The sequence below is a fragment of the Acanthamoeba castellanii genome (genome assembly GCF_000313135.1).
Source record: "Acanthamoeba castellanii str. Neff unplaced genomic scaffold scf7180000084669, whole genome shotgun sequence".
Taxonomy (NCBI): domain Eukaryota; phylum Discosea; order Longamoebia; family Acanthamoebidae; genus Acanthamoeba; species Acanthamoeba castellanii.
Window position 1 is genome coordinate 534,249 of NW_004457554.1, and position 25,898 is coordinate 560,146.

Here is a 25,898-nt window from a genome sequence, read left to right on the forward strand (position 1 = left end):
GTTGTAGGCGATATTGCCGATGGCCTGCTTGCCCATGGCGCACTGGTAGGTGTTACGCGGCGACTGGTTGTGGTGCGGGTAGGGGATCAGGCCCGCGCACACGCCCAAGATCGTCAGCGGGTCGATCTCCAGGTGCGTCGTGCTCATCGTGATCTCTGTGCCACGCGCCACAACACACACGTCGACACACACAACGACGACGACACACGCACAACACACACACACACACACAACACGCACGCACGCACACACACACACACACAACACACACGTGAGCACTTGAGGCTTGTGGGGCGTGTGTGTGGTGAAGAAAGGTGTGTGCGCACCCTTTTCGGAGAGGGCGAGGAAGCAGTTGTTCTCTTCGTTCACGTCGAGGAACTCGATGCGGCCCTCCTTGAGGAAGTCGTCAAAGGTGCGGAAGCCGTCGGTGACCTCCTTGATGTGCCTGGTCTCGACGCGCGGCCGGCCCTTCTCGACGATGATGAGCGGCCGGCACACGCGGCCGCCGTCGGAGGCGATGTAGATCGAACGCTGGCCGTAGTGGATGAAGACCGACACGAACTCGCTCATCTTGCCCGACCGGCGCAGCAGTCGAAAGTTGCGCACGAACGTGTGCGGCGCGCGGTGCACGCCCAGCAGCATACCGTTCATGAACACCAGGTAGTTGCCCGCCGAGTGCATCTCCTCTCCCGACAACAGCGCCATATCTGCCGTGCCACGTTGCTGTCAGTCAGGTGTTGTGTGTGTCGTGTGTGTCGTGTGTGTCGTGTGTGTCGTGTGTGTCGTGGTCGTCTTGTGTGTCGTGTGTGTCGTGTGTGTCGTGTGTGTCGTGTGTGTCGTGTGTGTCGTGTGTGTCGTGGTGTCGTGTGTGTCGTGTGTGTCGTGTGTGTCGTGTGTGTCGTGTGTGTCGTGTGTGTCGTGTGTGTCGTGTGTGTCGTGTGTGTCGTGTGTGTCGTGTGTGTCGTGTGTGTCGTGTGTGTCGTGTGTGTCGTGTGTGTCGTGTGTGTCGTGTTGTAGTGAATACAAACCTTCGACGCCGAGGTTGAGGGCGATCCGGCGGATGGGGGCTTCGTCCTCGTCGGTGGTGATGTGAGTGAGCAGCGCCAAGTTCTTGACCAAGCCGCACGACTCTCCTTCGGGCGTGTCCGACGGGCACAACATGCCCCATTGCGAAGGCTAAAACCCGCCGCGCGTGCGTCACAGAGAAGCACCGCCCACCCAGGTCACTCACTCGCTGCTCGTGTCTCGTGTCTGGCAAAAGAACGAAGCGTCGGCGGGGGGGGGAGCATAGTCTAGGTACCTGAAGCGACCGGGGGCCGCTGACCTTGCGGGTCTTTTCGAACTGGGAGGAGATCTTTGTCATCATGCCCAACGCCGCAATGAACGAGAGCCGAGACAACACCTGGCGTGCGAGCCAACAGTGCGTCAGTCAACGAGTGTGTACGCGAACACACACACACACACAATGCTGTACACCGCTGCATTGCGTCCACATGACACACACATGACACACGCACGACGCACACACGACACACACAATGATGTCCACCGCTGCATTGCGTCCACACGACGCACACACGACACACACAACACACACACACAAACCTGTGTGACGCCGGCACGTTCCATCTTGAAACGCTTGAGATTCCAGTTACCGGTCGAAATGGCGCGCGAGAGGGCGTAGGAGATGGTGTCCTGGCGGATGCACTTGAGGATGTCGAACTCGGCGGCCCGGTTCTGCTTCGCCAGCACGGTGTCGGCCTGGCGCTTGAGCTCGGCGTTGAACTTCTTGAAGGTGTCTTCGAACAGCAGCGACAGCAGCGAGCCAGCTCTAACAAGCGAAAGAGCGAAAGCGAGAATGAACGAAAAAGTACGAAAAGAAAAAGAACGAACGAACCAACGAACGAAGAGGCGCGGTTGTGTACAATTCGAGTCGCTTGTTACCGTAGTAGTCCTTGTCGTCCATGGTGGAGGGGTCGCGCATGGCCAGCAGAATGCGGCGGATCATGAGGCCCACGTAGATGCCCTTCACGCGGAAGTCGTAGTTGACCACGGGCACGTGCGAGAGCACCACGCTCGCCAGAATGTGACGCGCCTCCTCGGCCTAGGAGCCAATGGCACCGTGGCCACTGTTAGCCAGTTGTCGCCGAGCCGCACCAGCGCGCACACGCGGGGGGGGGGCGCAAGCTAGTGTGCCTTGGGCTTGGGCTTGCGCTGGTTGTTCTTCTTGATGCGGTTGCCGATGTACTCGAGCGCCTGTGTCTGGGTGAAGACCTGCATCCTGCAGCACTCCTCGAGCGACGACGACATCATGTCGGCGTAGTAGGGCTCGCTGCCCACGAGCTGTACCACCTCCTGGTCCGACTCCACGCCCATGGCCTGTGCATTGGCGCCACGCAGTGAGCACACGAGGCTGTCCAGCGGAGTGGACGGCAAACCACATTGGGATCAAGAAGAGAACATCATGATCGTTACCTTCATCAGAATAACGATCGGCACTTCTTCGGTGAGCATGTTGAGCTTGAGATAGATCTTGCCATTCTTGACATTCAGGGTGGTCCTGCTCTTCCGCTCGTGCGTGGAACTAATCATCATAGGAAGCGGCGTTAGCATGACACACACACGTCACACGCACACACACAGGGAGAGGACGAGATGTGCGCTGAAATGGGAAGGGGCCGCGGTACCTCACCACGTTCGCGGCCACACCGCCGGTCTTGTCCTCTTCGATAATGATACGGTTCTTGGACAGCTGTTCCTGCACCAGCAGCACTCGTTCGACTCCCTTCACGACGAAATAGCCGCCTGTGTCGTGGCATCATCCACCCACGTAGACGAGCGCGAGTAAGAGTCATTGCCATTGAAATTGTGTGTATGTTGTGTTGTGTGTGTGTGTGTGTGTACCAGGATCGAGCGGGCATTCCTGCAGGGCGGCGAGCTCCTGCTCGTTCTTGCCGGTGAGGATGCACTTGCTGGACTTGAGCATGATCGGCATGCGGCCGATGACGATGCCGTTGCGGATCACGATCTGCTTGCCGCGGGTGTACTCGATGTCGACCGAAATGGGGGCCGAGTAGGTGATGTCCCGCAGGCGGCAGTGCTGGGGGGTGACGGCCACGGGCACGAGGTCCTCCTCGATCGTGGGCTCGCCGATGTATATGTTCTTGTACCTGGTCAGTGTGCGGAGGGAGAGTGAGCAAAGTGCCTGTCAGTGCACAGCGTGAAAGAACGGAGATGCCTCCGGGCGGAGCATGATGCATGCATCAAAGAGAAGAGGCGGAGAATGGACTGAGTTGTGGTGGGCAGAGGGTGAAGTACCGAAGGAACCAGGTGGTGTCCTCATCGCATTGAACCAGCGCGTTGGCCTCCAGCACTTTCTTGATTTCTACATTTATGAAATAATCGTAGGAGTCGATGTGCTGCTTCACCAGACCCCTCACCTTCAGAAACGCAGGCAACAGCTTCCATTTGTCCTGAATAAATCGAGTAGAATAAAATCAGCACAATTAAAAATTGGCCTACGCCCAGAGCAGCGCTGGCGGTGTTTGAAGATGTACCTCGACGGTGCCGACGGGTTGTGTGAGCTTTTTCGAGTCAAAGAGATCAGGCGCCTCCGTCATAAGACCCTCCATGATGGCAGCGCTTGTCTCAGACGATCGGGTGGTGATTTTTGATCGATTGACAAAAGTAAAGATAAATAATCATTTTCTTCTTGATTTCTCAGAACTGCTCTTTTGGCGCCTTTTCTCCCGATTTGATTTAATCGGGCAGTAATCGGCCTCAGATCTCCAGAATTATACAAGATGGAGGAAGACAAGAAGGTGGTGCCTGCAGATGATGGAGGCGGCGGCACGAGCCTGGGCGGCACCAGCTTGGGCGGAGGAACGATGTTGGGCGGGGCTGCCAAATCGAACAAGGCCCGTAAAAATCGCAAGAAGAAGAAGAAGACGGGACCCAAGCCCAACGCCACCGGTGGCGCAACGCAGGACAAGGCCCCTGAACATGATAGCGGAGATGAGGAGGAGGATGTGAAGCCCACAGATGAAAAGAGAGCAAAGAAGGACGTCGTCGGCAATTCCAACAATCGAAAGCCATCGAAGCCCGGCGCCGCTGCCATCGCAGCTTTGTCTGCGCGCTCCTCTAAAGCGAATGTGAAGAAGGGGCGAGCCGAGAGTAGCAAGTCGGCCAATGCCAAGAAGCAGGCCGGAAAGGGGAATCGAGATGAAGACGAAGACGACGGCTCCTCGTCCGATGAGGGCGGCGATGACAGCAGCTCGGGCGAGGACGACTCGGATGAGGACGAGGGAACGGAGGACTACGTGAAGGGAGGCTACCACCCGGTGCAGGTGGGCGAGCTCTACAACCGACGGTACCGCATCGTGCGCAAACTCGGCTGGGGCCACTTCTCCACCGTGTGGCTTGTGCACGACACCACGTACGTTGTTCCATCTCTTACCTCTTCATCAAAAATGATGAGAATGTTATCAATCTCTAATCGCACATCATCACCATCATTTGCCACCAGCACCCCGCACACGCACCGAGCGCTCAAGATCGTGAAGAGCGCGACCGAGTACACGGAGGCGGCGATGGACGAGATCGAGATGCTCAACAAGCTCACGCAGCAGGACCCCAAGGACGACAAGCACGTGGTGCATCTGCTCGACCACTTCCACCACCGCGGCCCCAACGGCAAGCACGTCTGCATGGTCTTCGAGACCCTGGGCTGCTCGCTGCTCGACCTCATCAAGCGCACCAACTACCGCGGCCTCCCGCTCGCCATCGTGAAGCGAATAACCAAGCAGGTGCTGGTGGGCCTCGACTACATCCACAGCCTCCAGCTCATCCACACCGACCTCAAGCCCGAGAACGTGCTCCTCCTCGCGGCCGACGACGGCGCCGGCGGTGCCGGTCCGGTGGGCGCGGGCGCCTCAGACGACGCGGCGGCCGGCGGCAGCAGCAGCGCCAAGCTCACCAAGAACCAGCGGCGCAAGCGGCAGCTCAGGCTCAAGGACGACGAGCCCACGCCACCGCCCCAGACCATCGAGTCGGCGACGGTCGTGGCTGCGTCGGCGTCGGTAGTGACGGTGACGGCGGAGCTGTCGGTCGAGACGCCAGCGGACACCGCCGGCGAGAGCGAGAAGTCGGCAGCAGAGCCGGTGGTGGCAGAGGTGGCGGAAGAAGAGGCCAAGAAGAAGGAGACGGAGGCGGAGAAGAAGAGCGCGAACGCGGCCAGCAGCGGCCTGAGCCTCGAGCCGACCGACTACACGGTGAAGATCGTGGACTTTGGCAACGCGTGCTGGACCCACAAGCACTTTACCGATGACATCCAGACGCGGCAGTATCGGTCGCTGGAGGCCATCGTGGGCGCCAAGTACTCCACACCCGTCGACATGTGGTCCATGGCCTGCATCGTCTTCGAGCTCGCCACCGGCGACCTCCTCTTCGAGCCCCGCTCCGGCAAGAACTTTGACAAGAGCGACGGTACATTCGTCATCATCTTCATCATTCATTCATTCATTCATCTTCATCTTCGTCATCATCTCACGCTTTCTATTCGATGCAGATCATCTGGCGCAGTTCATCGAGACGCTGGGCAACATTCCGAAGGCGATCGCCTCGCGAGGCAAGTACGCGCGCCGGTACTTCAACCGGCTGGGCAAGCTCAAGTACATCGGCAACCTCCAGTACTGGCCGCTGGAGGAGGTGCTCAAGGAGAAGTACCACCTGCCCGCCGACGAGGCCGCCGCGCTCAGCTCCTTCCTGCGGCCCATGCTCGAGTACGACCCGGCCAAGCGAGCCACCGCCAAGCAGTCCCTCCAGCACCCGTGGCTGCAGGGCGTGTAGACATCTTCTTCTTCTCCATCTTCATTTTCATCATCACCTTCTTCTCCGCCATCAAGAACGATCATTGGTTTCATACTCCATCTTATTGTCCTTTTCCAGAAGAGAGAAGAAAGAGAGAAGAGAAGAAGAGAGAAGACGATGATGATGACGATGACGAAGAAGATGATGATCAGGAAGAGGACTCGGCGGCCTTCCATTGGTGGGCCTTCTGGAGAATGCGGAGGTTGGGGAGGGCGGCCTGCTCGTCGGGGAAGATGTAGTCGTAGTACTCCTCCCAGCCGGCGGCGGTGCCGTCGTCGGTCTTGATCGGGCGCCGCTTCTTGATGCGCTTGGGGAGGAGGGCGTTGACGCGGGCGAGGCCCTTCTCGTCGGCGGCCTGCTCCTCGAACTGCTTCCAGCTCTGGACCAGCAGGACGCGCTCCTCCTTGAGGCCGGCGTTCTTGAGGTACTTGTAGGCGTCCTCGTAGGTGGTGCGGGCGTCGTCGGCGCGGCCGGCGATGGTGGCGAGGAACTGGGCGTAGGAGATCCAGACCTTGACGTGCTTGGTGCGCTCGAGGAGGCGCCGGTAGAGGAGCTCGGTGCGCTCGGCCTCCTCCTGCTCGATCTCAAAGTCGATGTAGGCCTTCCACAGCACCTCGGGCATGTCGAGCAGCGGCTGCTCGACGGCGAGGTCGTAGATGGCGCGCGCGCGCTCGACCTCGCCCAGCTGGCGCTCGAGCTCGGCGTAGGAGGTCCACGCCGAGCACTTGTCGGGGTGTCGCTCGACGTAGGCCTCGTACAGGCGCCGGCAGCGGTCGACGTTGCCCAGCTGGAGCTCGAGCTGGATGTAGAACTTGAACACCTTCTCCTTCGGGGCCATGCCGATGCCGTGCCCGAGCACCGACCGCGCGCCGGCCAGGTCGAGCTGTCGGATCTCGAACTGGGCGGCCATGGTCCAGGCCTTGCTGAAGGAGAAGCTCTGGTGGGGGATGATGCGCAGCAGCTGCTTGTAGACCTCGCGCGCGCGCCCGGCGTCGTTGGCCTGGAGCTCCTCGTAGAGCGCGTAGTTGATCCACAGGTAGATGTAGCGCCGCCAGAAGCGCTTGTCGGCGGCCGGGGGCACGTTGGCGATGGCCCGCTCGTAGATGTCGCGCACGCGCTCGGCCGGCGAGTTGATCTCCTCGAGGCGCACGTAGTCGAACCAGATGTCGTAGTTGTGGGTGTTGGTCTTGAGCTCCTCCTCGTACTGGAAGCGGCGCTTGCCGACGATGACGTCCTCGATGTCGCTGCGCTGGCCGTGCTGCTTCTCAAACGTGATGAACATGCGGTAGAGGTCGTCGGCCCGCGCCTTCGGGATGTGGTCGAGCGCGTACTTGTAGATCGCGCGCGCGCGGTCGTACTCGCGCGCGCGCTCCTCGAACTCGGCAAAGGCGATGAAGAGCAGCTCGTCGTTGGCCAGGTCGCCCAGGTAGTCGATGGCCTTCTCGTAGACCTCGCGCGACCGCGCCACCTCGCCCAGCTTCTCCTCGAAGCGCGCCCAGCGGACCCAGGTCTTGACGGTCGGGTTGCTCTGTACATACCGTTGGTAGACCGACCGCGCGCGCTCCACCTCGCCGTTGCCGCATCTCGAACTTGACGTAGGAGTTCCAGGCCTGCTCGTCGGGCTGCCACTCCATCCATCGCTCGAAGATCTGTCGCGCATTGGCGTAGTTGCCCAGGATGTCCTCCATGTAGATGTACTTGTACCAGAACTGGCTGACGCGCGGGAGGAGCGTGACCGCGCGATCCCACAGGTTGCGGGCGAGGTTGACGTTCTTGTGCTTCATCTCCATCTCGGCGTACTTGAGCCAGATGGTGACATTGCGGTACTCCACATCGAGCGCGCGCTCGTAGACGTTGCGCGCCCGCTCCATCTCGCCCTGGCTGTCCTCCCAGGCGGCATACTTGAGCCAATTTGTGATGAGGCCGCGCTGCCTGCGAATCTGATCCTCGAATTCCTTACGCTTCCGCAATCGATACTCGTCCAATTCCTCCTTATCGGTGATCTTCTGCTTGGGCGGCTGGATTTCTTCCTCCTGCCGCTCCTGCGCCTCGCGAATGATCTGCTCGGCAGTGATCTGGATCTCGGCCGCCGACTTGTTCTTCACCTATATCGTTCAATCGACAAAATTTGGGGGGGGATCAGTTGGGCGATTAACAAAATGAGCAAGGCATAAATGACGAATCAATTTGGAGGCAGCTTCGTACCTGCGGAGCACGCTGGCCTCTTCGGTCTCCCATCTTGAATTGTCACACGACTGCCGGCCGCCCTATCTTTCCTTTATTTTGCGACAGTGACCCCAGGAAAAAAAGTCGAGAAAAGTTGGGATTAAGCTTGTTTCTCGAAACCTATTGCGAAAAGTTTGCGAAACAAAAGAAAAACAAAATAAAGACAACCCACAAATTGATAGAGAGAGATGAAGCGCGGGCCGCAGTCAGGGTTCTCGGGGTTCTCTGGCTTCGCCATGGGCGACAAGAAGCGGGGCCGCTTTGAGGACACGGAGGAACGCAAACGCCCCCCGCCTGCAGCACTCCTCGGATTTGATGATGAGGAGGCAGCCAGCGATCGGCACCATGATGCCAAAGAGGAGCCAAACGAAGAAAAGCAAAACGTGGAGGCAGCGGATGCCGAGGACGAGGTCGACCCCTTGGACGCATTCATGGAGGGAATTCACGACACCGTCAAGAAGGAGAAGGCCGGCATAATCAAGCCTGCCCAGACCAAGGTGCGTGTAGTGGACTTTGGCTGCTCATCTTGTTGCCATCTTGGCACCCTCTACTACGACGCTTCTGTTCACCAACGAACTCACGCCACTCGTCATGTCGCTGTGCAGGCGCTGGTGGCAGAATTCGAGGAGGAGGACCCACTGGAGAGCTTCATGAAGCACATGAAAGAGAAGGAGAAGGAGGAGCGCGAGGGCAACGGCGATGACGTAGATGACGACGATCTAGAGTATGACTTGCTACATGCCCGTTCATGTGTGCTGCACAGCTTGTAACGATAACGTTCTACGTTCTACGTTTTTCTTCTTCTTCTATTACTACACACCAGTTACGACTCTGATGATAACCCGCTGGTGGAGCGCAAGAAGGAGATCGAGGCGCTGGCACCGCTGGACCACTCGCAGATCCACTACGAGAGCTTCAAGCGCGACTTCTACGTGGAGCCCGAGGAGGTGACCCGGATGACCGAGGCCGAGGTGCACGACTACCGCCAGATGTACGACATTCGCGTGGAGGGCGCGCCGCAGCGCATTCCGCGGCCGGCCAAGGCCTTCGAGCACTTCCGGCTGCCCGACAAGCTGCAGCGCGAGATCGAGCGCCAGGGCTTCGGCGCGCCGACGCCGGTGCAGAAGCAGGCCGTGCCGTGCGTCATGCGCGGGCTCGACGTCGTGGCGCAGGCGCGCACCGGCTCGGGCAAGACGCTGGCCTACGTGCTGCCCATGCTCGTGCACCTGCTCGACCAGCCGGCGCTGGCGCCCGGCGACGGACCCATCGCCATCATCCTCGCGCCGACGCGCGAGCTCGCCGCGCAGATCCACCGCGAGACGCGCAAGTTCGCCAAGCGCGTCAACGTGCGCGTGGGCGCGGTCTACGGCGGCAAGAACACGTACGACCAGGCCAAGGAGCTCAAGGCCGGCGTCGAGGTGGTGGTCGCCACGCCCGGCCGGTTGATCCACATGGTGCGCAAGGGCACTCTGAGCATGCGCCGGGTGACCTACATGGTGCTCGACGAGGCCGACCGCATGCTCGACCTCGGCTTCGAGCCGCAGGTGCGCTCCATCGCCGGCCAGACCCGGCCCGACCGCCAGACCATGCTCTTCTCGGCCACCTTCAAGCGCGGCGTCGAACAGCTGGTCAGCGACCTCCTCACCCACCCGGTGCGCATCAACATCGGCACCGCGGGCGAGGCCCACCCCGACGTCCAGCAGGTGGTTCACATCATGCAGTCTGACACCGACAAATGGCCGTGGCTCATGGAGCACCTCTCGGTCTTCGCCATGACCGGCCAGGTGCTCATCTTCGTCGCCACCAAGCACGGCTGCGAGCTGCTCTCGCGCAGCCTCGAGGAGGCCGGCTTCGCCTGCGGCGGCCTGCACGGCGACAAGGCCCAGGCCGAGCGCACGTCGGTCGTCAACGGCTTCCGCGCGGGCCGCGTCGGCATCTTAGTGGCCACTGACGTGGCCGCACGCGGTCTCGACATCCCCACCGTGCGCACGGTGGTCAACTACGACGTGGCGCGCGACATCCACTCGCACATTCACCGCGTGGGCCGTACGGGCCGCGCGGGCCAGTCGGGCGTCGCCTACACGCTCATCACCCGCAACCAGTCGGTCTTTGCCGCCCACCTCACCAGCTCCCTACAGGCCGCCAAGCAGAACGTGCCACCCGAGCTGCTCCAATTGGTACTTTCTTCTCGGCCATGCGTGTGCGGTGTGTGTGTGTGCGGTGTGTGTGTGTGTGTTCTCACTAGACATGATGTGGTTGCTTGGCGCAGGCTTCGACAGTAAAATGGTTCCGTCGCACCGGAGGTGTGGGCGGCGGAGCGCCGCACTCGCACGACCGAAACAGAAGAGACGGCGGAGGCGAGGGCGCCCCTCGCCGCACCTCCGGCATCGGATTCGGCGGCAGCGGCGGCGGTGGCCGAGGAGGAGGCCCGGGCAGCGCCCGCGGTAGGGGCGGCCACCGCGGTGGATCGGACAGAGGTTCGCCCATCTCCTTTCTCTTCCACCACCACCACCACTGACAAGAAGACGATGCATGTTGTTGTTCACCACTTCCCACTTTCTCACACCTCCTTCATCATCCTCTCCATCGTCGTATACGTTCAGGGAGAGGAGGTGGACAGGGCAGCGGCAGCAAGCCAGGGTACCAGCACGGCATGTTCCAGGCCTTCCGCCCATCTTCCGACTCAGGCTGGCGATCGACCCAGCAGTAGTTGTGGTGGAGGTCACACACGAAGCTCTCATTCTTTCCAAAAGAAAAAACCTTTTCTTTCTATTTTCTTTGTTTCCTCGTATTTGTGAGTGTGCAAGGAGAGATGGAAGGTAGCGCAGGAAGAGCTGAGCAGTTGCTGCACGGGGGTGAGGGCGTGTGGAGCGGCCCGCCGTCGGTGACGGAGCGCGTGAACGAGGCGAGTGTGGAGATGGACGTGGTGTCCCCTACCGGGTTTCTCCGCGTGTGCCGCCACTCCGACGCGCAGCTCTTCTCCGGCTGGCGCTCTGGTCTCAGCGTCTACGACCTCCTCCCCTCCCTCGACCACCTCGTACTCCCTCTCTCCCTATACTTATTTTATTTGTATTATTATTTGTATTATTTTATTATATTTGTATATTTGTATATTTGTATATTTGTATATTTGTATATTTGTATATTTATTACTTCTTTATTGAGTATTTGTCAAAAATAATAAAAATATCGGAGGTCTCCGGGCAGTGACTAACGTCGGCCCACCGGGCGAGAGCAGGTGACGGTGGTGGCTTCGCTGTTGAGGGCTCCCGCACAGGAGGAAGCGGCCGTTGTGCTCTCGGGCTGCGGCACCTCAGGCCGGTACGCTCCTCCTTCACCATATGCCGGGGCGATGGTCATTGATGATGATGACGATGATGATGATGATGGCGATGACGATGCATCGAACAACGTGTAGGCTGGCCTTCTTCCTGAGCCGTGGATTCAATGAGCTGCTGGTGGGACTGGGCCGCAAGCCCCTCTTCTACTACCTCGTCTCCGGTTCGCTCTCTCCTTGATGCAAAGATGGAGCGCATGCACTACACACAACACACAACACACGGCACGCACACGACATGTGACACACACACACACGGCACGCACACGACACACCACACATGCGCGCACTACACGACACACGCAGCACTAAAGAGGGACCGGTTCCGCACTCGTGCAGGAGGCGACGAGGCGGTAATCGCGTCCAGGGAGAGCGCCGAGGACAATCCCCACCTGGGCACCCAGGTACGTACCCGTCCCACGGTCCAGTCCCAATCAAGCGGGTCGGAACCCGTCGTGTTGGGGCTCCTCTCACCACAGTTTGTTCCCACTCAATCGACGGCGCAATGGCACCATTTTAGGACTTGATCGCGATCACAAAGGGCAAGGCCCGTGTTCTCTTCGTGGGCATCACGTGCGGCTTCAGGTGCGTACACCATTATTTTGTCGACTGGGAGCCTCAGCTGATCAGGTTATTCACTCTCCCCCTCCCCTCTCCTTGTTGTCCAGCGCGGGCTATGTGGCGGGCCAGCTCGTCTACGCCATGAGCCAGCCCCACTTTTCCAGCGTTCTTCTCGGCTTTAACCCGGGTACGGACCCTCTGCGTGTGTGTGTCGTGTGTCGTGTATCGTGTGTCATGTGTCGTGTGTCGTGTGTCGTGTGTCGTGTGTCGTGTGTTGCGTGGCTGATGCCCGGTGGTGGGGATGACACAGTGAGCCTGGCGAGGGATAACCCCATCGAGAAGTGGGACCACACGTTCAAGCAGGTCGCCGTGCGCCTGCAGCAAGCCCACCTCCGCGACCTCGCCGACAGCGCCGGCGCTCCGCCGCGTCACTACGTTCTCAACCCTCGTAACAGCTCCAAACCCCGCCTGCTCGCCCTCCACCGCCATTCACTCAATGACGACTGTGTCGTGTGTCGTGTGTCGCGCGTGTCGCGTGTCGCGTGTCGTGCGATAGTGGTGGGACCTGAGACGCTGACGGGGTCTAGCCGAATGAAGGGCGGCAGCGCGACCAAGTTCCTGCTGGAGACGATCTTTGCGCGCGCCATCGCCGAGGTGGGCGGCGTCGACCTGGTTCCGTCGCCCTCGGCCGACGCGCCCCTCTTCCCCAAGCCCGTCACCACCGAAGGCCTGCTCCAAGCCTACGAGATCACCTACAGGCAAGCCCCGCACAGCTCCTGATTGCCCAGGCCCTGGCATTCATCTCATGCGTATTGTGTGTCGTGTGTGTGTCGTGTGTGTCGTGTGTGTGTCGTGTGTGTCGTGTGTGTCGTGTGTGTCGCGTGTGTCGTGTGTGTCGCGTGTGTCGTGCTGAATGCTGTGGTGTAGGGGCGCTTACAACTCGCTCGAGAACGTGACCCCGTTGATGGTCGCGGCCGGTGAAAGCCTCAAGCAGGGCGGCCACGTCTACTACCTCTCCACGGGCAGCATTGCCGTGCTCACGACCATCGACGCCTCTGGTGCGACTGAATCCTGTAAGATGGAGTGCTGTGCGCCCTACTCACGTCATTCGTGCAACCCAACAACACACCCGCAGAGTGCCCGCCCACATTCGGTTCCAAGTTCACTGACGTGCAGGCCTTCGTCCACAACGGCTGGAAGAACATGGGTACACTACTTCGCTCAAGAATTATATATATATATTTACAAATATTCTCAATAATAATAATAATAATCAACAATAATTCCTCCTGATAGTATTGAAGATTGAGAGAGATAAACAATAAATAATATTGTGGTGCCAAAAGGTAATAGAGATGGCGACCTGACCAGCGTCAGCGAGAAGTTCCACCTCTCGTGGGACGACTTCGAGAAGGAGGCCTTGCCCAACCTGACCAGCGCGGACCTCGTTCTGTTTGTCGATTTCGACGATGACGCCAACCCCGCCACGGCCGACATCCAGCGCCTCCTGCAGGAGGTCCGAAAGACCCCCGCCAACTTGAGCGCTCTCCTCATCGCCCGCAGGCTGCAGACCGTACGTCGCACGCACCGCACGCACACGCACCACCGCACACGCATTATCGCACACGCACACGCAGGTTGCTAAGGTGTGTGCGATGGAATGTGCGCAGGAGACGAAGCTGCGCAGCTTCCTGACGCAGACCGTGCGCGTGTGCGCTGTGGTCGCGGTGCCCTACGTGGACATCGTGCCGGGCCTCCGCTCGTTCGGCGAGTTGGCCGCCAAGTTCGCGCTCAACGCCATCTCCACCTACGCCCACGTCGCCATCGGCAAGGTCTACAAGAACCGCATGATCGGTACACCTCGCTCGCTCGCTCCCTCTCCCTCCGCCCCAGCCACTCGCTAGCTCAACCAATTGTTTTTAACTTTCACACATCATTGTCTCCAGACCTGTCCGTGAGCAACACCAAGCTGTTCCACCGCTCGGTGAACATCGTCTCGGAGCTCATGGGCGTCTCAACGGTACGTAGTAATAATTATTCTAATTTATATATACCTAATTTATATATATATATATTTGTTATTTATTATTTTAATTTTTCATAATTATTTGTTCTTTTTTTGCAGGAGGAGGCGACGACGTGCATCTTGCGGTCGATCTACCTGGTGGACGACCTCACGAGCGACATCACCGAGCGGTCCATCTCGCGCCACCTCGAGGCCGCCACCACCGGCCGCAGCAAAGTCGTCCCTCTCGCCCTCATCCTGGTACACTCTCTTGCCTACGTGTGCGTGTGCGTGTGCGTTCGTGCGTGTGCGTGTTGCATCAATCAGCTGACGTGTGTCGTGTGTCATGTGCGTTTCGTGTCGTGGCAGGCGAGCACGCCGATGCCAGTGGCACAGGCCCTCGAGAAGCTCGACGCGCAGCCCATCGTGCGCAAGCTCATCGCCGAAGCTGCGCGCCCATGATCCTCCTTCATGATGGGCATTAGCCCAGCAGAGGTCCGTTGAGCTCTGGGTCACTTTCATCAGAATTTCAAGACCGAACCTTCTGCAGTCCCATCAAGACACACCCAACTCCATCTTCATCTTCACGTCAGCAGCAACACCAAGAAAGTAATTTAATTCATAATCAACAACACTTCACCAAAGGCAAGATTAGCGGGAGACGAGAGCATTACAGCGATTAGGGAGATCACCATACATCAAAATAAAATAGAATAAAATGATCCACTGCTTCATAAGTGGGCAGCAGGAGGAGGGGGAGAGGATCAAGGTGCCCGAGAGCACGAGGGAGCGCGCCCAGATGCCGACCGCCACCGACGCCCTCTGGCAACGGCGGCTGAGCGAGCAGCCCACCCGCCAACTGCGCCCCCTCACCGCACCGCTACTCCACACCCTACGCAACCTGCCCCTCGGCTTCAGGTCTTCCAGCCCCCCCCCCAAACCATGTAGCCTGTGCGTGTGTGCCGTGCGTGTCGTGTCGTGCCGCGGTTGCTGATGCACGACAACACGCATGGCACACACACCACACACTCACGCACACGCCATGCAGGCTGTGGCGACAGGCGCGCGAGGAGCGCGGCGGGCGCGATCCGGTATTGGACGCGAGCGGCGGGCAGGCGAGCAGCAGCGGACTGCCGGCGGGCGGCATGGGCGGCGGCTGCGTGGGCCGCAGCTGGCGCGGCGACTTCGAGCCGGGCCTCATTCTTCCCAACGGCCGCGGCCAGGCGCCAGTCGTGCCCGCCAACCAGTTCTCCGTCTTCATCGAGCCCGACGGCGGTACCGCCCGCGTCCGCCACCTTGTGTGTGTGTCGTGTGTGTCGTGTGTCTCGTGTGTGTGTGTTGTTAGACCTCAGGCGCAACCGGTAACTCTCATTCTTGTTACTCGGCACCAGAGGACAGCGAGGCCACGGTGCTCAACCCGGGCATACCTCCGACCGACCGGTACGCGAATGTCGGTGTGGCGTGTGCGGTTGCTGTGTGTGTGTGTGTGTGTGTCGTGTGTGGTATGGTGGCGAGCTGATGTGGGCCGTTGGGAGAGCAGGCTGGGTGCGTGGGACTGGTCGTTCGTGGGCGAGGAGAGCTACTACAGCGCGCTCTTCCCTCGCGCGTGGACCGTCTACGACGAACCCGAGCCGCGGCTGCGCCTCACCTCTCGCCAGATCTCACCCGTACGTTTTCCCCTGTTCGTGTGCGTGTGCGTGTGCGTGTGCGGTTGACTGGAGCCAATCGATCGCGCCCCGTGTATGTGTGCAGGTCATAGGAAACAACTACAAAGAGAGCAGCTTGCCGGCGTGCGTCTTCGTGTGGACGCTCGAGAACCTGGACCAGGAGGACGAGATCACCGCGTCGCTCATGTTCACCTGGCAGAACGGCACCGGCGCCGCCTCCGACGCGCTGGGCGGCCACGCCAACACCCCCTTCACCCGACCGCACCCCGAACGTACGGCCTTTTATTTTATTTATATTTAATATGTATTAATTATAAATTTATTTGATTTATTATAATAAGGTATTTTTTAATGATAAACGTCAGAGATTAATTAAAGTGCTGACGAAGCTATGCGCGCAGGAGATGACACCATAACAGGTGTGGTGATGGACCACACGCAGTGGCGCGTGGACGAGCGTGGAGGGAAGACGCACGCCTCGAGCGAGCCGCTGTCGTTCGCCATCGCCGCGTCGTCGCCCGACAGCGACGCGCACATCACCGTGCGCTCGTGCTGGGCCACCAACTCGGACGGGGCCGAGGTGTGGAAGGTACGCCACACCCGCATCCGCCTGGCCGCGCCACACATTCTGTCGAGATTGCGATCGGCCCCGACTAACCAACCCTGGGCCTTGCAGGACTTCAAGCGGAGCGGCGCGCTGGAGGAGAACTGGGACGCCCTGGGCAAGGCCTCGCAGGAGGGCCAGACGCTCGGCGCCGCCATCGCCGTCCGCGTGACGATCCCACCCGGCGAACACAGACAGGTGCGACCAACACACACACACACACACACACACCGCACACACCGCACACACCGCACACGTGATAATCACAATCGCACACACGCAGGTGGAGTTTGCGCTGGCGTGGGACCATCCTGTGGTGGAGTTCGGAGCGGGTCGACGCTACACGCGGCGCTACACCCGCTTCTACTCGCAGCACGGCGACAGCGCAGCGCAGCTGGCCTGTGACGCCCTCGTGCAGTACCCGCAGTGGGAGCGCCTCATCGAACAGTGGCAGGCCCCGATTCTCGACGACAAACGCCTTCCCGGCTGGTACGCACCCCCGCATTCCAACGTATTTCACGCATTCCCTACATTCTTGAGTGTTGATGTGTAACTCATTTGACGTTGATAAATAGGTACAAGGTAATGACACTATATTAATGCGTTGGGCTTCCCCAGTGTACCCCAACGCAGCCGATTACATGGCTACACTTGTGGCACTAACGACGCACGCACACACGCACGCATACACGCACGCACACGGTGACACACGACGCACGCAATGTCGATGCAGAGCGCGCTGTTCAATGAGTTGTACTGCCTTGTCAGCGGCGGCACGGTGTGGCTGCAGGACGAACTTTCGGCGAAGGAAGAGAAGCCACGACGAGAGAAGCGCGAGACCGATGGCCAAGAGGAAGAGCAGAGCGACGTTGGCCGCTGGGCGTGCCTGGAGAGCCAAGAGGTACGCAGTGCCGCCCAGCCGCTGGGACAACTGTGTTCAGGCGGGCGGCTGCGGGAGTGGGTCTCTAACGCGCATGTGGGTTGGCGCCAACAGCACCGGCTCTACAACGCCAGCGATGCCCTCTTCTACGCCTCGTTTGCGCTCATCGCCAACTGGCCGCAGCTGCAGCTCGCCCTGCAGAGAGAGGTCGCCGCGTACGCGTCTTAAGACTCCCGGCTCGCCCCGCGTCGTTCCTTCTCACTTTTCTCTTTCGCTCTTTCTCTTTCGCTTTCTTTCTTTGTTTCGCCGATGACCCAGGGCGACGCTGCGCGAGGACAGCAGAATGGTGGACGTGTTGGCCACCGGCAGGCAGGCGCCCAACAAGGTGCATTGTCAACACACTTGCCTCTACCTCCCCCACGCTTACGCGAGGCCTGTACCGCGTGCGTGCGTGCTGTGGATGTCGTGAACAGGTGCGAGGAGCGGTGCCGTACGACATGGGCACGCCCGCAGACGACCCCTGGGTGGCGCTCAACGCCTACAACATACACGAAACCTCCTCTTGGAAGGGTAAGCTGGGCCTTCTCCCGGCTTCGCACCTCTCACCTTCCACCGAGCTCACCGAAGCCGCAGATCTGAACAGCAAGTTCGTGCTCGGGGTCTACCGCGACTTTGTGGCGACGCAGGACAAGCGCTTCCTGGCCGATGTGTGGCCCGCAGTCGACGCCGCCCTCCGCCACCTCCAGCAATTCGACAGGTGAGCCCCACCACCAACGACACGACACGACACGACCACGACCACGACACGACACACTCACGCACCAGCGCAGGAACAAGGACGGAATGATAGAGAACGAGGGCCTGCCCGACCAAACCTACCACAGCTGGACGTACGTATCGCCCGCGTGCGCCGGCGCCATTAGGGTCGATTCCATGCTTTCGCTCAACTGTGGTGGCGGGCGTTGGCTGCAGTGCGACGGGAGTAAGTGCGTACAGCGGTGGTCTGTGGGTGGCGGCCCTGAGCGCAGCGTGCGCCATGGCCCAGGCACTGCAGCTGGCCGACGACTCGGTCGCCCAGCACTACCGCGACCTGCACCAATCCGCGGCCCGCGTCTACAACGAGTCCTTGTGGAACCCCAGCGTACGCTTCAGCGCTCGCCATTTACATTTGCATTTGCAATACATTGAAACGTTTGCGTTTACGTTTCAGGGCTATTTCAACTATGACACGTCGACGAGCACGCATCACGACAGCATCCAGGCCGATCAGCTCTGCGGGCAGTGGTACGCTCGAGCGTGCGGCCTGCCCTCCATCGCGCCGGACAAGCGGATAGTCACCGCACTCAAGACCGTCTTTGCCAACAACGTCAAGAAGGCACACACACGCACACACACACACGCACACGCACACACACACACCAGCGCTGTGCGTCCACACCCAGCCACTCACTCTCCACTTAACCACATACGACACCCGCACGGCGCACAGTTCAACGAAGGCAAGCGAGGGGCGGTCAACGGCATGCGACCGGACGGCAGAGTCGACTACGCGTGCCTGCACTCCTCCGAGGTACGGCGCCCCTTTCGTCACCGCAGTGCCGAGAGAGGTTGGTTGGCTCTGAGTTGGCTGAGTTGCGGCGGCGGCGGCGGCGACGACGACCGTGCAGGCGTGGCCCGGTACGACGTTCGCGCTGGCGGCGTGCATGATGGGCGAAGGGCTGGTCGACCAGGCCTTCATCACCGCTGCCGGCGTCTGCGGGTCCATCTACGAAGACCTGGGCTACTGGTTCCGCACGCCCGAGGTTCGCACACACACCGCACACACGCGCGCACACACGTGTGTGTTTCGTGAGCGCTTACGCTGTGGTTGGCAGGCGTGGGATGGGAGCGGCAACTATCGAGCCCTGGGCCACATGCGACCGCTCGCCATCTGGGCCATGCAATGGGCCTGGACCCAGCGCAATCACCGCCTCTCTTCTGCCTCCACACCAACGTCTTCATGAGTCGTCTTCGTGTCGACTTTCATAAATCGGACCAATGGTGGCGCGGGTGACCCCCGATATGAAACTTAGGTGAAGACAACAAAACCAGACCACTGCCCGAACTAAAAGATGAAGATGGACCGGTCCTTCGTGGTGGTGCTCCTCTTGGCGGTGGTGGCTGCGGTGGTGGCAGGGCAGCAGATGACGACCATCAACATCGCCTCGTCGTGCAACGGGAACTGCGCGCAGTCGTTCGGCCCGATGAACAACAGCACCTGCCCCAAGCTCCAGGCCAAGCTCATCGCGAGTCCCTTCAACTGCATGAACGCGAGCTGCAGCATGTCGCTCAGCATCTCGGCCGACTCGCAGAACCTCAACTTTTCCATCTACAAGGACAGCAACCTGTGCAACGCGCAGTGCGGCGGCGTGTTCGTGCCGTTCGACATCGTGAACGAGCTCAAGACGAGCACCTGCTGCGGGTTCGCTCCCGACCACATCAAGGCGAGGACCGCAGTCGACTACATCTGCAGCGAGCTCTACGACAAGGCCTGGTAAAATATAGTCTTGTGAGCCCTCTTCCACTGCTTAATGAAGGTCTCCTTGCCCCTTCTGGCAGATTGATGTCACACTCCTGAGCAGGCCTTCCCATTCTTCTTTGTCTCAGTGGCAAGGAGTGTGCTTGTGATGAAACTTGTTCTTGCCACTTATTATTGGGCGTTATTAAAAATAATTTTTTCTTTTTAATAATGCACAGTTGGTTGGCTTTTTGTTTTGGGGCATGAGGAGATAACATGATGCACAAACCACACACATAAACAAAAACTTGCCTTCACCTTCTTTTGGTGATGAGGAGTAGATGTGGTGATATAGTGGAGCACTGCTGGCAGACCAGCATGCACTTTCCCCAGTCAGTGGTGGCCATGGCAAACGTTCCATCAGCCTGCAACAGCAACCTTGAACCTGTTGTCAAGAGCATCACCAATGACAAAGAACTTGTCCTCCTTTGAAATGAGATGTCACAATGGAAATTTTGTTGTGCTAAAATTGTGTGAGATTTGACATGCTAGACTGTGGCTGATAACTGATATTGAGGACTGGAGATCCAAAAGATTTCACAAAAACCTGGAATTTGTGGAGTTAAAAGTGATTTATGAGTGTGAAATGGAGCTGTTGTGGTGGAATTTAATCTTCAGGAATAGTGCTCCAATTCAGCACAAATATGGAGAATGAAGTTCAGTCCATTTCACATGAGCACAAGTTAACCTGAGGGTATCCTCTAGCAATCTTCCCATCCTACTCTCATCATTTTTGTTTCAGTGGTGCCTATGCAGAATTTTGGCCATACACAGCTCAAGAGCATGCTTAACAAGCACTCCAACACTCCCAAGCTGATAAAGCAGTGAGCACTCACTGTTGGACAAGCTGGCCAAACAAGGCCAGCTTCTTGTTGCCAGGTACCGGAGGAGAGAAGAGGGAAAATGGGAAAGAAAAGATAATGCGATCTGGGGAGGCGGTGCACTCGTGAGGAGGACCCGCAACCACCACCTCGCGCAGACATCCGAACACCAAGCTACCTTCTTCTCTTCTCCCTTTCCTGATCTTCAAGCTAAAGCAAGAAGGGGCGAGCCGAGGACTCGATTCCGCGCTCTCTAGGGTGAGAAGGCCCTCGTGCGGCATTCTGCCTTTCCTGAATCTCCCGCGAGCCCCTCATCTCATCACCTCTTCCCCGGCAACCCTACAAGGCCGTCCATCTTCCAACGCGTAGAGCAAATCAGCCCTTTGACTTCTTCTACACACGCGAGAGATGGAAACGCGTTCGGAACAGCGACGACGAGAGCTGTCCGAGAGACGGCAACGGGCCACCAAACTCATCAGCCGCAAATGGGAGGAGGGCGCGACCTCGCCCCGTGGCGAATCGGTTCGTTTTCTTTTCTTCCCCCTCCATCTTCCATCTTCCATTTCATTATGCTTCTACTTCTTATTTGTCATCTCTTGTGTTCCATGTGTCATGTGCGTGTGCGGTGTGCGTGCGGTGCGATGGGCGCAGGTGCAAGACCAAAGCGGCAGTTTGTCGCCACCTACATCGCCACCGTCGGGCGGTGGCGGGAGGACCAGCGCTCTCGCCGCCTCCGCGCCCGCGCCCGATGTGAGCGACGACGAGCGGCAGCGCGAGGAGCGGCTGGCCCGGCGCGAGGAGCGAAGGCGACAGCGCGAGGAGGAGGAGCGCGAGCACCTCAACCGGCTCGAGGAGCGACGCAGGCGGCGCGAGGAGCTCAAGGCCCAGATCGGTACCTCGCCCTCGGGCTCGCGTCGCTCCATCTCTGTGTCCGACCCTGTCCCAGTCTCTTCCTCTTCTCCTTCATCTTCATCTTCTTCTTCTTCATCGTCGTCGTCGTCGTCTTCTTCGTCGTCTTCGTCTTCTTCATCACCACCGCCGAAGCCAACGTCGTCGCCATTCTCATCGTTGCCGACCGCCGATTCGCTGTGCACCTCGCCGCCCAAGACGTCGCCGCGGTCGTCCACGTCCCACGCGAGCTCGGCGGACGGCGCCGACCCGGCGCCGCTGGTCTCCCCGCGCCGCAGCCAGTCGGTGCGCCAGAGCAGCGACGGCGGCGGCCAGCGCACGTCGCCGCGCAACTCGCCGCGTCGCACGGCCGCGGGCAGCATGATCGCGCTGGGCAGCGGCAGTGACAGAGCGACGACGTCGCCTTGCGAAAGCCCGCGCAGCGAGGGCGAGACCAAGGAGGAGCGGGCCAAGCTGCGCGGCGCGCTGCTCGAGCTCGAGGAGCTGCAGAAGGCCAACGAGAAGGACCTCATGAAGCGCGAGAGCTTCCTCGACCTCCAGTCGCTCGTCACCCACATGTCCGGCGGCGGTCCCGCCTCGTCGCCCGTGGCCTCGCTCCTCAACAGCACCGCGGGCTCGTCCACGCCGCTGGCCTCCATCGCCAGCCTCGCCACCCTGCAGAGCAACGCAGCGGCCACCACCACCAACGGCAGCAGCAGCAACAACGCGCAGCAGCCCCGGAAGGAGGTGCTGTCGCCGCGGGAGAGCGCCCGGGCGGCGAAGCAGGCGAAGAAGGACATCTCCAAGCACTCGAAAGAGCTCGAGGCCGCGGCGGCGGCAGGTGGCGGGAAGAAGAAGGGGTCGACCCTGCTGGGCAAGCTCAAGCTGCCCTCGCCCACCATGAACCGCAAGAAGACCCGCCCAGAGAGTACGTGGGTCCTCTGAGCATCACAGATTGCATTGCGTGTCGTGTGCTGCGTGTGACTGTGTGCGCACACGCGTGTGTGTGTCGTGTTCCCACGTGGCAACTGCTCACTTTTTCTTCGTGTGCAGCGACCGTAGACCCGATACCCGCGTTCGCCTCCCCAACGACGCCGCAAAAGGGTACTCTCACTTGCGCTATTTATTCATTCAGTTTGTGTTATTTTATTATTTACTTATTTATTTATTTGATCTCTTATCGACGCCAGCCAAGGAGGACAAGAAGAAGGCGCAGCTGCGCAACTACACGATTGCCGGCGGGAGGGGCGTGCAGCATGAGCTCCCGCTCGGCGTGTCGTGGAAGGACCTCAAGGCCATCCTCGCCAGCAGCAACGCGCCCACCACAGAGCGCATGGTCAAGTCCCTGCCCCTGCCCCGAGAGTACGTGTGCACCACGCTCTCTCTCTCTCTCTCTCTCTCTCTTTCGTTTTCGTTTTCGTTGTCGTTGTCGTTTCGTTTTCTCTTTCTTTCCTTTCCCCCCTATTGCTTCTGTCAGCCTTAGTTTCGTCTGTCGCTCGCAGCACGCGCTTGACGCGAGAGGAGCTGTTCGGCAGCCGCAGCGTGCCCAACCTTCAGGTGCTGCGGAAGCACCTGTTCGAAGAAGGTACGCGCGCAGCACATGTGGCCCACACCGGTGTGGTGACTCCACCACCCGGCCCAACGTTGATGACCAACCAACCAACCAACCAACCAACCAACCAACCAACCACCGGCCAGGTCGTTTGGAAATCGATCTGGCGAAGGAGATACTGGCCAAGGGCAAGGCCCTGTTTGCCGCGTGCCCCAACGTTCTCCAAATCACCGGCCCGCTGGCCAGTACGTCCTCGCCTCCCTTGCGTCACCCCTAGGTGGGTGGTGGGCGACACCCCAGCTCGAGTCTGGCTGGGGGGGGGGGTATGTTGTGCATGTGGTCGCCTGACACTGACCCGGCTCCCACCACCCAACCACCACCCAAACAATCAAAGTTTGCGGAGACGTGCACGGCCAGTACTACGACATGCTCACTCTGATGGACACGGCGGGTCAGCCCAAGGACACGCCCTATCTCTTCCTCGGCGATTATGTCGATAGGTCCGGCCTCAAAACCATCGATCGATGCCCGTGAGAGGGGTACCATTGTGCTGACGCGCGTTTGGTGTGCGTGTCGGTGGTGGTCGACCACAGGGGCTGCTTCTCGACGGAGGTGTGCTTCTATCTGACGGCGTGCAAGATCAACTATCCGCAGACGTTCCACCTGCTGCGCGGCAACCACGAGTGCCGACAACTGGCCGAGTTTTTCAACTTCAAGGCCGAATGTACAATCCACAGCAGCGCACGACACGACACACGCAACGCGACACGTCGCGTTTGGTTTGCTGACGTGGTGAGCTGTGTGCAGGTAAGAGTAAGTACGAGGAGTCTATTTATACGGAGTTTATGGAGATGTTCGATGCGCTGCCGTTGGCCGCGGTCGTCGACACCCAGCAGGGCAAGTATTTGGCCGTGCACGGTGGTCTCTCGCCCTTCATCAAGAACGTCGACGAGATCAAGAAACTCGACCGATTCTCCGAGCCGGTACGTGTGGGCGTGCATGTGTGTGTGCGATGGTGCGTGTGCGGTTGTGCGTGTGCGGTGGTGCATGCACGTGTGCGATGGCGTGCGTGTTGCTAACACGAATCTACGCTTGCGACAACTCGGGGATGACTCATGCCAGCCCGACCAAGGAGCGTTCTGGTACTGCGTGATTGCTAAGAAGTAACTTTGTTCTCGTGGCTGGCGGCTCAGATGTTTTGTTGTTTTTTTATTATTATTATCGACTTGCCAATCACATCGCAGTGATTTACTGTGGTCGGATCCATTGGTGGACCAGTACGATCTCAACGCGCGCGAGCACCAGACCGTGACCTACCTCTCCAACCGGAACCGCGGCTGCGGCTACCTCTACGGCTACAAGGCAGTCACAGAATTTTTGGTGCACCACCCTAACCACCTCCCCGCCACCTCAACCCACCGCCTCCAAAGCGAGCTGACTGCTGACACACACGACACACACACACACACACACACACACAACAGGAAGCGAATCAGCTGCTGTCGGTGATTCGCGCGCACGAGGTGCAGCAGTACGGGTACGCCGAGCACTGGTTCAAGCAGGACTCGCTACGACCCGCCGACGACGAGACGGAGAATCCCACCCAACGCGTGCCGCCCGTCATCACGGTCTTCTCGGCCCCCAACTACTGCGATCTCTACCAGAACAAGGTACCCCCACGCTCCTCTCATTCACCCCACACGCATTCGCTGAAAGAAATCGTGCGTGTCGTTCTGTGTGCCGTGTGTCCCGTGTGTCGTGTGTGTCGTGCGTAGGGAGCGTTCATGTGGTTGCAAGCGGACGGCAAGTACGAGTTCAAGCAGATTTCGTGGACCACGCACCCGGCCTACCTCCCGCAGTTTATGAACGGCATCACGTTCTCCTTCCCCTTCATCGCCGAACAACGTACGTTGTCATATATGATGCACATTACTATTAATCGCACACGCACCACCGCACATGCACACACGCAGTCGTCGTCGTCTTCTTCTTCGTCGTCTTCTTCTTCTGCTTCTTACTGACCACGCGGGCACGCAGTGTCCAAGTTTTGCCTCACGATACTCAAATCGGTCGAAGAAGACGAGCAAATGGCCGCCGATTTCGCGTCAGAGGAAGAGTACGGCCTACCGCTGTACACTGTTCACTTGTTGGATATTTGCCGCGTGACCACTGCCTGGAATCGCGCCAACTAACGACCGAGCTTTCTACCAACAGACACGCCGAGCGGATACGAAAGAAGGTGGAGACCGTGCGCAAGCTCATGATCATCATGAAGAAGCTCAGGTCAGTTCCAACCACAGCGCTCAGTTTCTTCGTCTCTGCTATGTCTTGAGACGTTTGGGGCTGATTGGTGGTGCGCACCACACACACACACGACACACACACGAAGGGAGGAGAATGTGAGCCAGCTTCCGGCCCAGGAGGCCGTCGAGGATCTCAAACAGAGGCGCATGGACCGGAGTACGTGCCACCCACCTCACCCATGTCCTTTGCTTCGTCTTCTTCTTCTTCGTCTTCGTCTTCTTGCTCAACGTTCTTTTGTTGTCTGTCCAGACCTGTCCGTGTTCGAGCGGGCGCTGCGAATCGACAAGAAGAACGAAGCGCGGCCCAAGGTCGACCGCCTCTACCGCACCCTCTGAGAGAGAGAGAGAGAGGGAGAAGGCGAGAGAAAGGCGAGAGAGAGCTGGCTGGTTGTGTTGTGTACATTACACCCCCACTGCGTTGAGGCGGGCAAATAAAGATAAATAATAAATAAACTTATACTAATAATAAATATATAAACATGTAGATGTTTGGTGTGTGTGGCACTGAAAAGGAATGTGTTTGGCGCGTTTCTTGTCCACCAAGGAAGAACGTTACCACGTGAGGTGGAACGCGAACGCGAGTGCGTCGGCTAGGCCCGCAACGCGCCTAGGTTCTCACAGAAGGTGGG

The 25,898-nt window shown here is 59.2% G+C and overlaps 9 protein-coding genes across 9 annotated transcripts in view; 7 read left to right on the top strand and 2 right to left on the bottom strand.

Annotated features, from left to right (window-relative positions):
* The window catches only part of ACA1_114660 (DNAdirected RNA polymerase, beta subunit), a gene marked incomplete at both ends in the record, with an annotated part of 5,898 nt that extends 2,266 nt beyond the window's left edge, over positions 1–3,632 (bottom strand). The window contains 12 exons of the mRNA XM_004342147.1: positions 44–155; positions 327–707; positions 1,029–1,176; positions 1,301–1,402; positions 1,606–1,831; positions 1,926–2,104; positions 2,275–2,379; positions 2,476–2,560; positions 2,688–2,805; positions 2,905–3,170; positions 3,319–3,473; positions 3,558–3,632. Of these exons, the coding sequence (XP_004342196.1) occupies positions 44–155; positions 327–707; positions 1,029–1,176; positions 1,301–1,402; positions 1,606–1,831; positions 1,926–2,104; positions 2,275–2,379; positions 2,476–2,560; positions 2,688–2,805; positions 2,905–3,170; positions 3,319–3,473; positions 3,558–3,632 (1,952 nt within the window). The remainder of the gene's footprint in view (positions 1–43; positions 156–326; positions 708–1,028; positions 1,177–1,300; positions 1,403–1,605; positions 1,832–1,925; positions 2,105–2,274; positions 2,380–2,475; positions 2,561–2,687; positions 2,806–2,904; positions 3,171–3,318; positions 3,474–3,557) is intronic.
* Positions 3,633–3,803: 171 nt separating this feature from the next.
* Positions 3,804–5,847, top strand: ACA1_114770 (protein kinase; the record flags this gene model as incomplete). The annotated part of the gene is made up of 3 exons (XM_004342148.1): positions 3,804–4,435; positions 4,526–5,484; positions 5,567–5,847. 3 exons carry the CDS (start codon positions 3,804–3,806, stop codon positions 5,845–5,847), a joined length of 1,872 nt encoding a protein of 623 aa, XP_004342197.1.
* Positions 5,848–6,016: 169 nt separating this feature from the next.
* On the bottom strand, positions 6,017–8,106 carry ACA1_114780 (cell cycle control protein; the record flags this gene model as incomplete). Its single annotated transcript, XM_004342149.1, is given in 3 exon segments — positions 6,017–7,396; positions 7,407–7,973; positions 8,074–8,106. 3 exon segments carry the CDS (start codon positions 8,104–8,106, stop codon positions 6,017–6,019), a joined length of 1,980 nt encoding a protein of 659 aa, XP_004342198.1.
* A 176-nt stretch (positions 8,107–8,282) lies between these two features.
* On the top strand, positions 8,283–10,804 carry ACA1_114790 (DEAD/DEAH box helicase domain containing protein; the record flags this gene model as incomplete). The annotated part of the gene is made up of 6 exons (XM_004342150.1): positions 8,283–8,591; positions 8,700–8,818; positions 8,918–9,590; positions 9,639–10,271; positions 10,364–10,571; positions 10,698–10,804. 6 exons carry the CDS (start codon positions 8,283–8,285, stop codon positions 10,802–10,804), a joined length of 2,049 nt encoding a protein of 682 aa, XP_004342199.1.
* Positions 10,805–10,906: 102 nt separating this feature from the next.
* Positions 10,907–12,772, top strand: ACA1_114800 (glucokinase regulator, putative; the record flags this gene model as incomplete). Its single annotated transcript, XM_004342151.1, has 8 exons — positions 10,907–11,131; positions 11,333–11,415; positions 11,513–11,595; positions 11,771–11,835; positions 11,952–12,016; positions 12,100–12,179; positions 12,303–12,440; positions 12,549–12,772. The coding sequence occupies 8 exons, from the start codon at positions 10,907–10,909 to the stop codon at positions 12,770–12,772; spliced, it is 963 nt and encodes a 320-aa protein (XP_004342200.1).
* Positions 12,773–12,905: 133 nt separating this feature from the next.
* On the top strand, positions 12,906–14,459 carry ACA1_114810 (glucokinase regulator, putative; the record flags this gene model as incomplete). Its single annotated transcript, XM_004342152.1, has 7 exons — positions 12,906–13,050; positions 13,128–13,199; positions 13,339–13,565; positions 13,663–13,846; positions 13,939–14,012; positions 14,118–14,258; positions 14,367–14,459. 7 exons carry the CDS (start codon positions 12,906–12,908, stop codon positions 14,457–14,459), a joined length of 936 nt encoding a protein of 311 aa, XP_004342201.1.
* A 256-nt stretch (positions 14,460–14,715) lies between these two features.
* Positions 14,716–19,151, top strand: ACA1_114820 (glucosylceramidase; the record flags this gene model as incomplete). Its single annotated transcript, XM_004342153.1, has 18 exons — positions 14,716–14,915; positions 15,046–15,272; positions 15,389–15,437; positions 15,538–15,664; positions 15,750–15,936; positions 16,084–16,253; positions 16,341–16,466; positions 16,552–16,757; positions 17,037–17,169; positions 17,263–17,363; positions 17,467–17,533; positions 17,622–17,905; positions 17,979–18,038; positions 18,145–18,289; positions 18,359–18,514; positions 18,638–18,718; positions 18,816–18,950; positions 19,023–19,151. The coding sequence occupies 18 exons, from the start codon at positions 14,716–14,718 to the stop codon at positions 19,149–19,151; spliced, it is 2,583 nt and encodes an 860-aa protein (XP_004342202.1).
* A 108-nt stretch (positions 19,152–19,259) lies between these two features.
* Positions 19,260–19,685, top strand: ACA1_114830 (uncharacterized protein; the record flags this gene model as incomplete). Its single annotated transcript, XM_004342154.1, has 1 exon — positions 19,260–19,685. The coding sequence occupies one exon, from the start codon at positions 19,260–19,262 to the stop codon at positions 19,683–19,685; it is 426 nt and encodes a 141-aa protein (XP_004342203.1).
* Positions 19,686–20,934: 1,249 nt separating this feature from the next.
* On the top strand, positions 20,935–25,605 carry ACA1_114840 (Ser/Thr phosphatase; the record flags this gene model as incomplete). The annotated part of the gene is made up of 17 exons (XM_004342155.1): positions 20,935–21,048; positions 21,178–21,471; positions 21,571–22,342; positions 22,468–22,518; positions 22,605–22,776; positions 22,917–22,999; positions 23,113–23,211; positions 23,361–23,466; positions 23,560–23,690; positions 23,774–23,949; positions 24,245–24,346; positions 24,496–24,636; positions 24,742–24,871; positions 25,004–25,082; positions 25,181–25,249; positions 25,356–25,426; positions 25,520–25,605. The coding sequence occupies 17 exons, from the start codon at positions 20,935–20,937 to the stop codon at positions 25,603–25,605; spliced, it is 2,676 nt and encodes an 891-aa protein (XP_004342204.1).
* Positions 25,606–25,898: the final 293 nt, after the last annotated feature.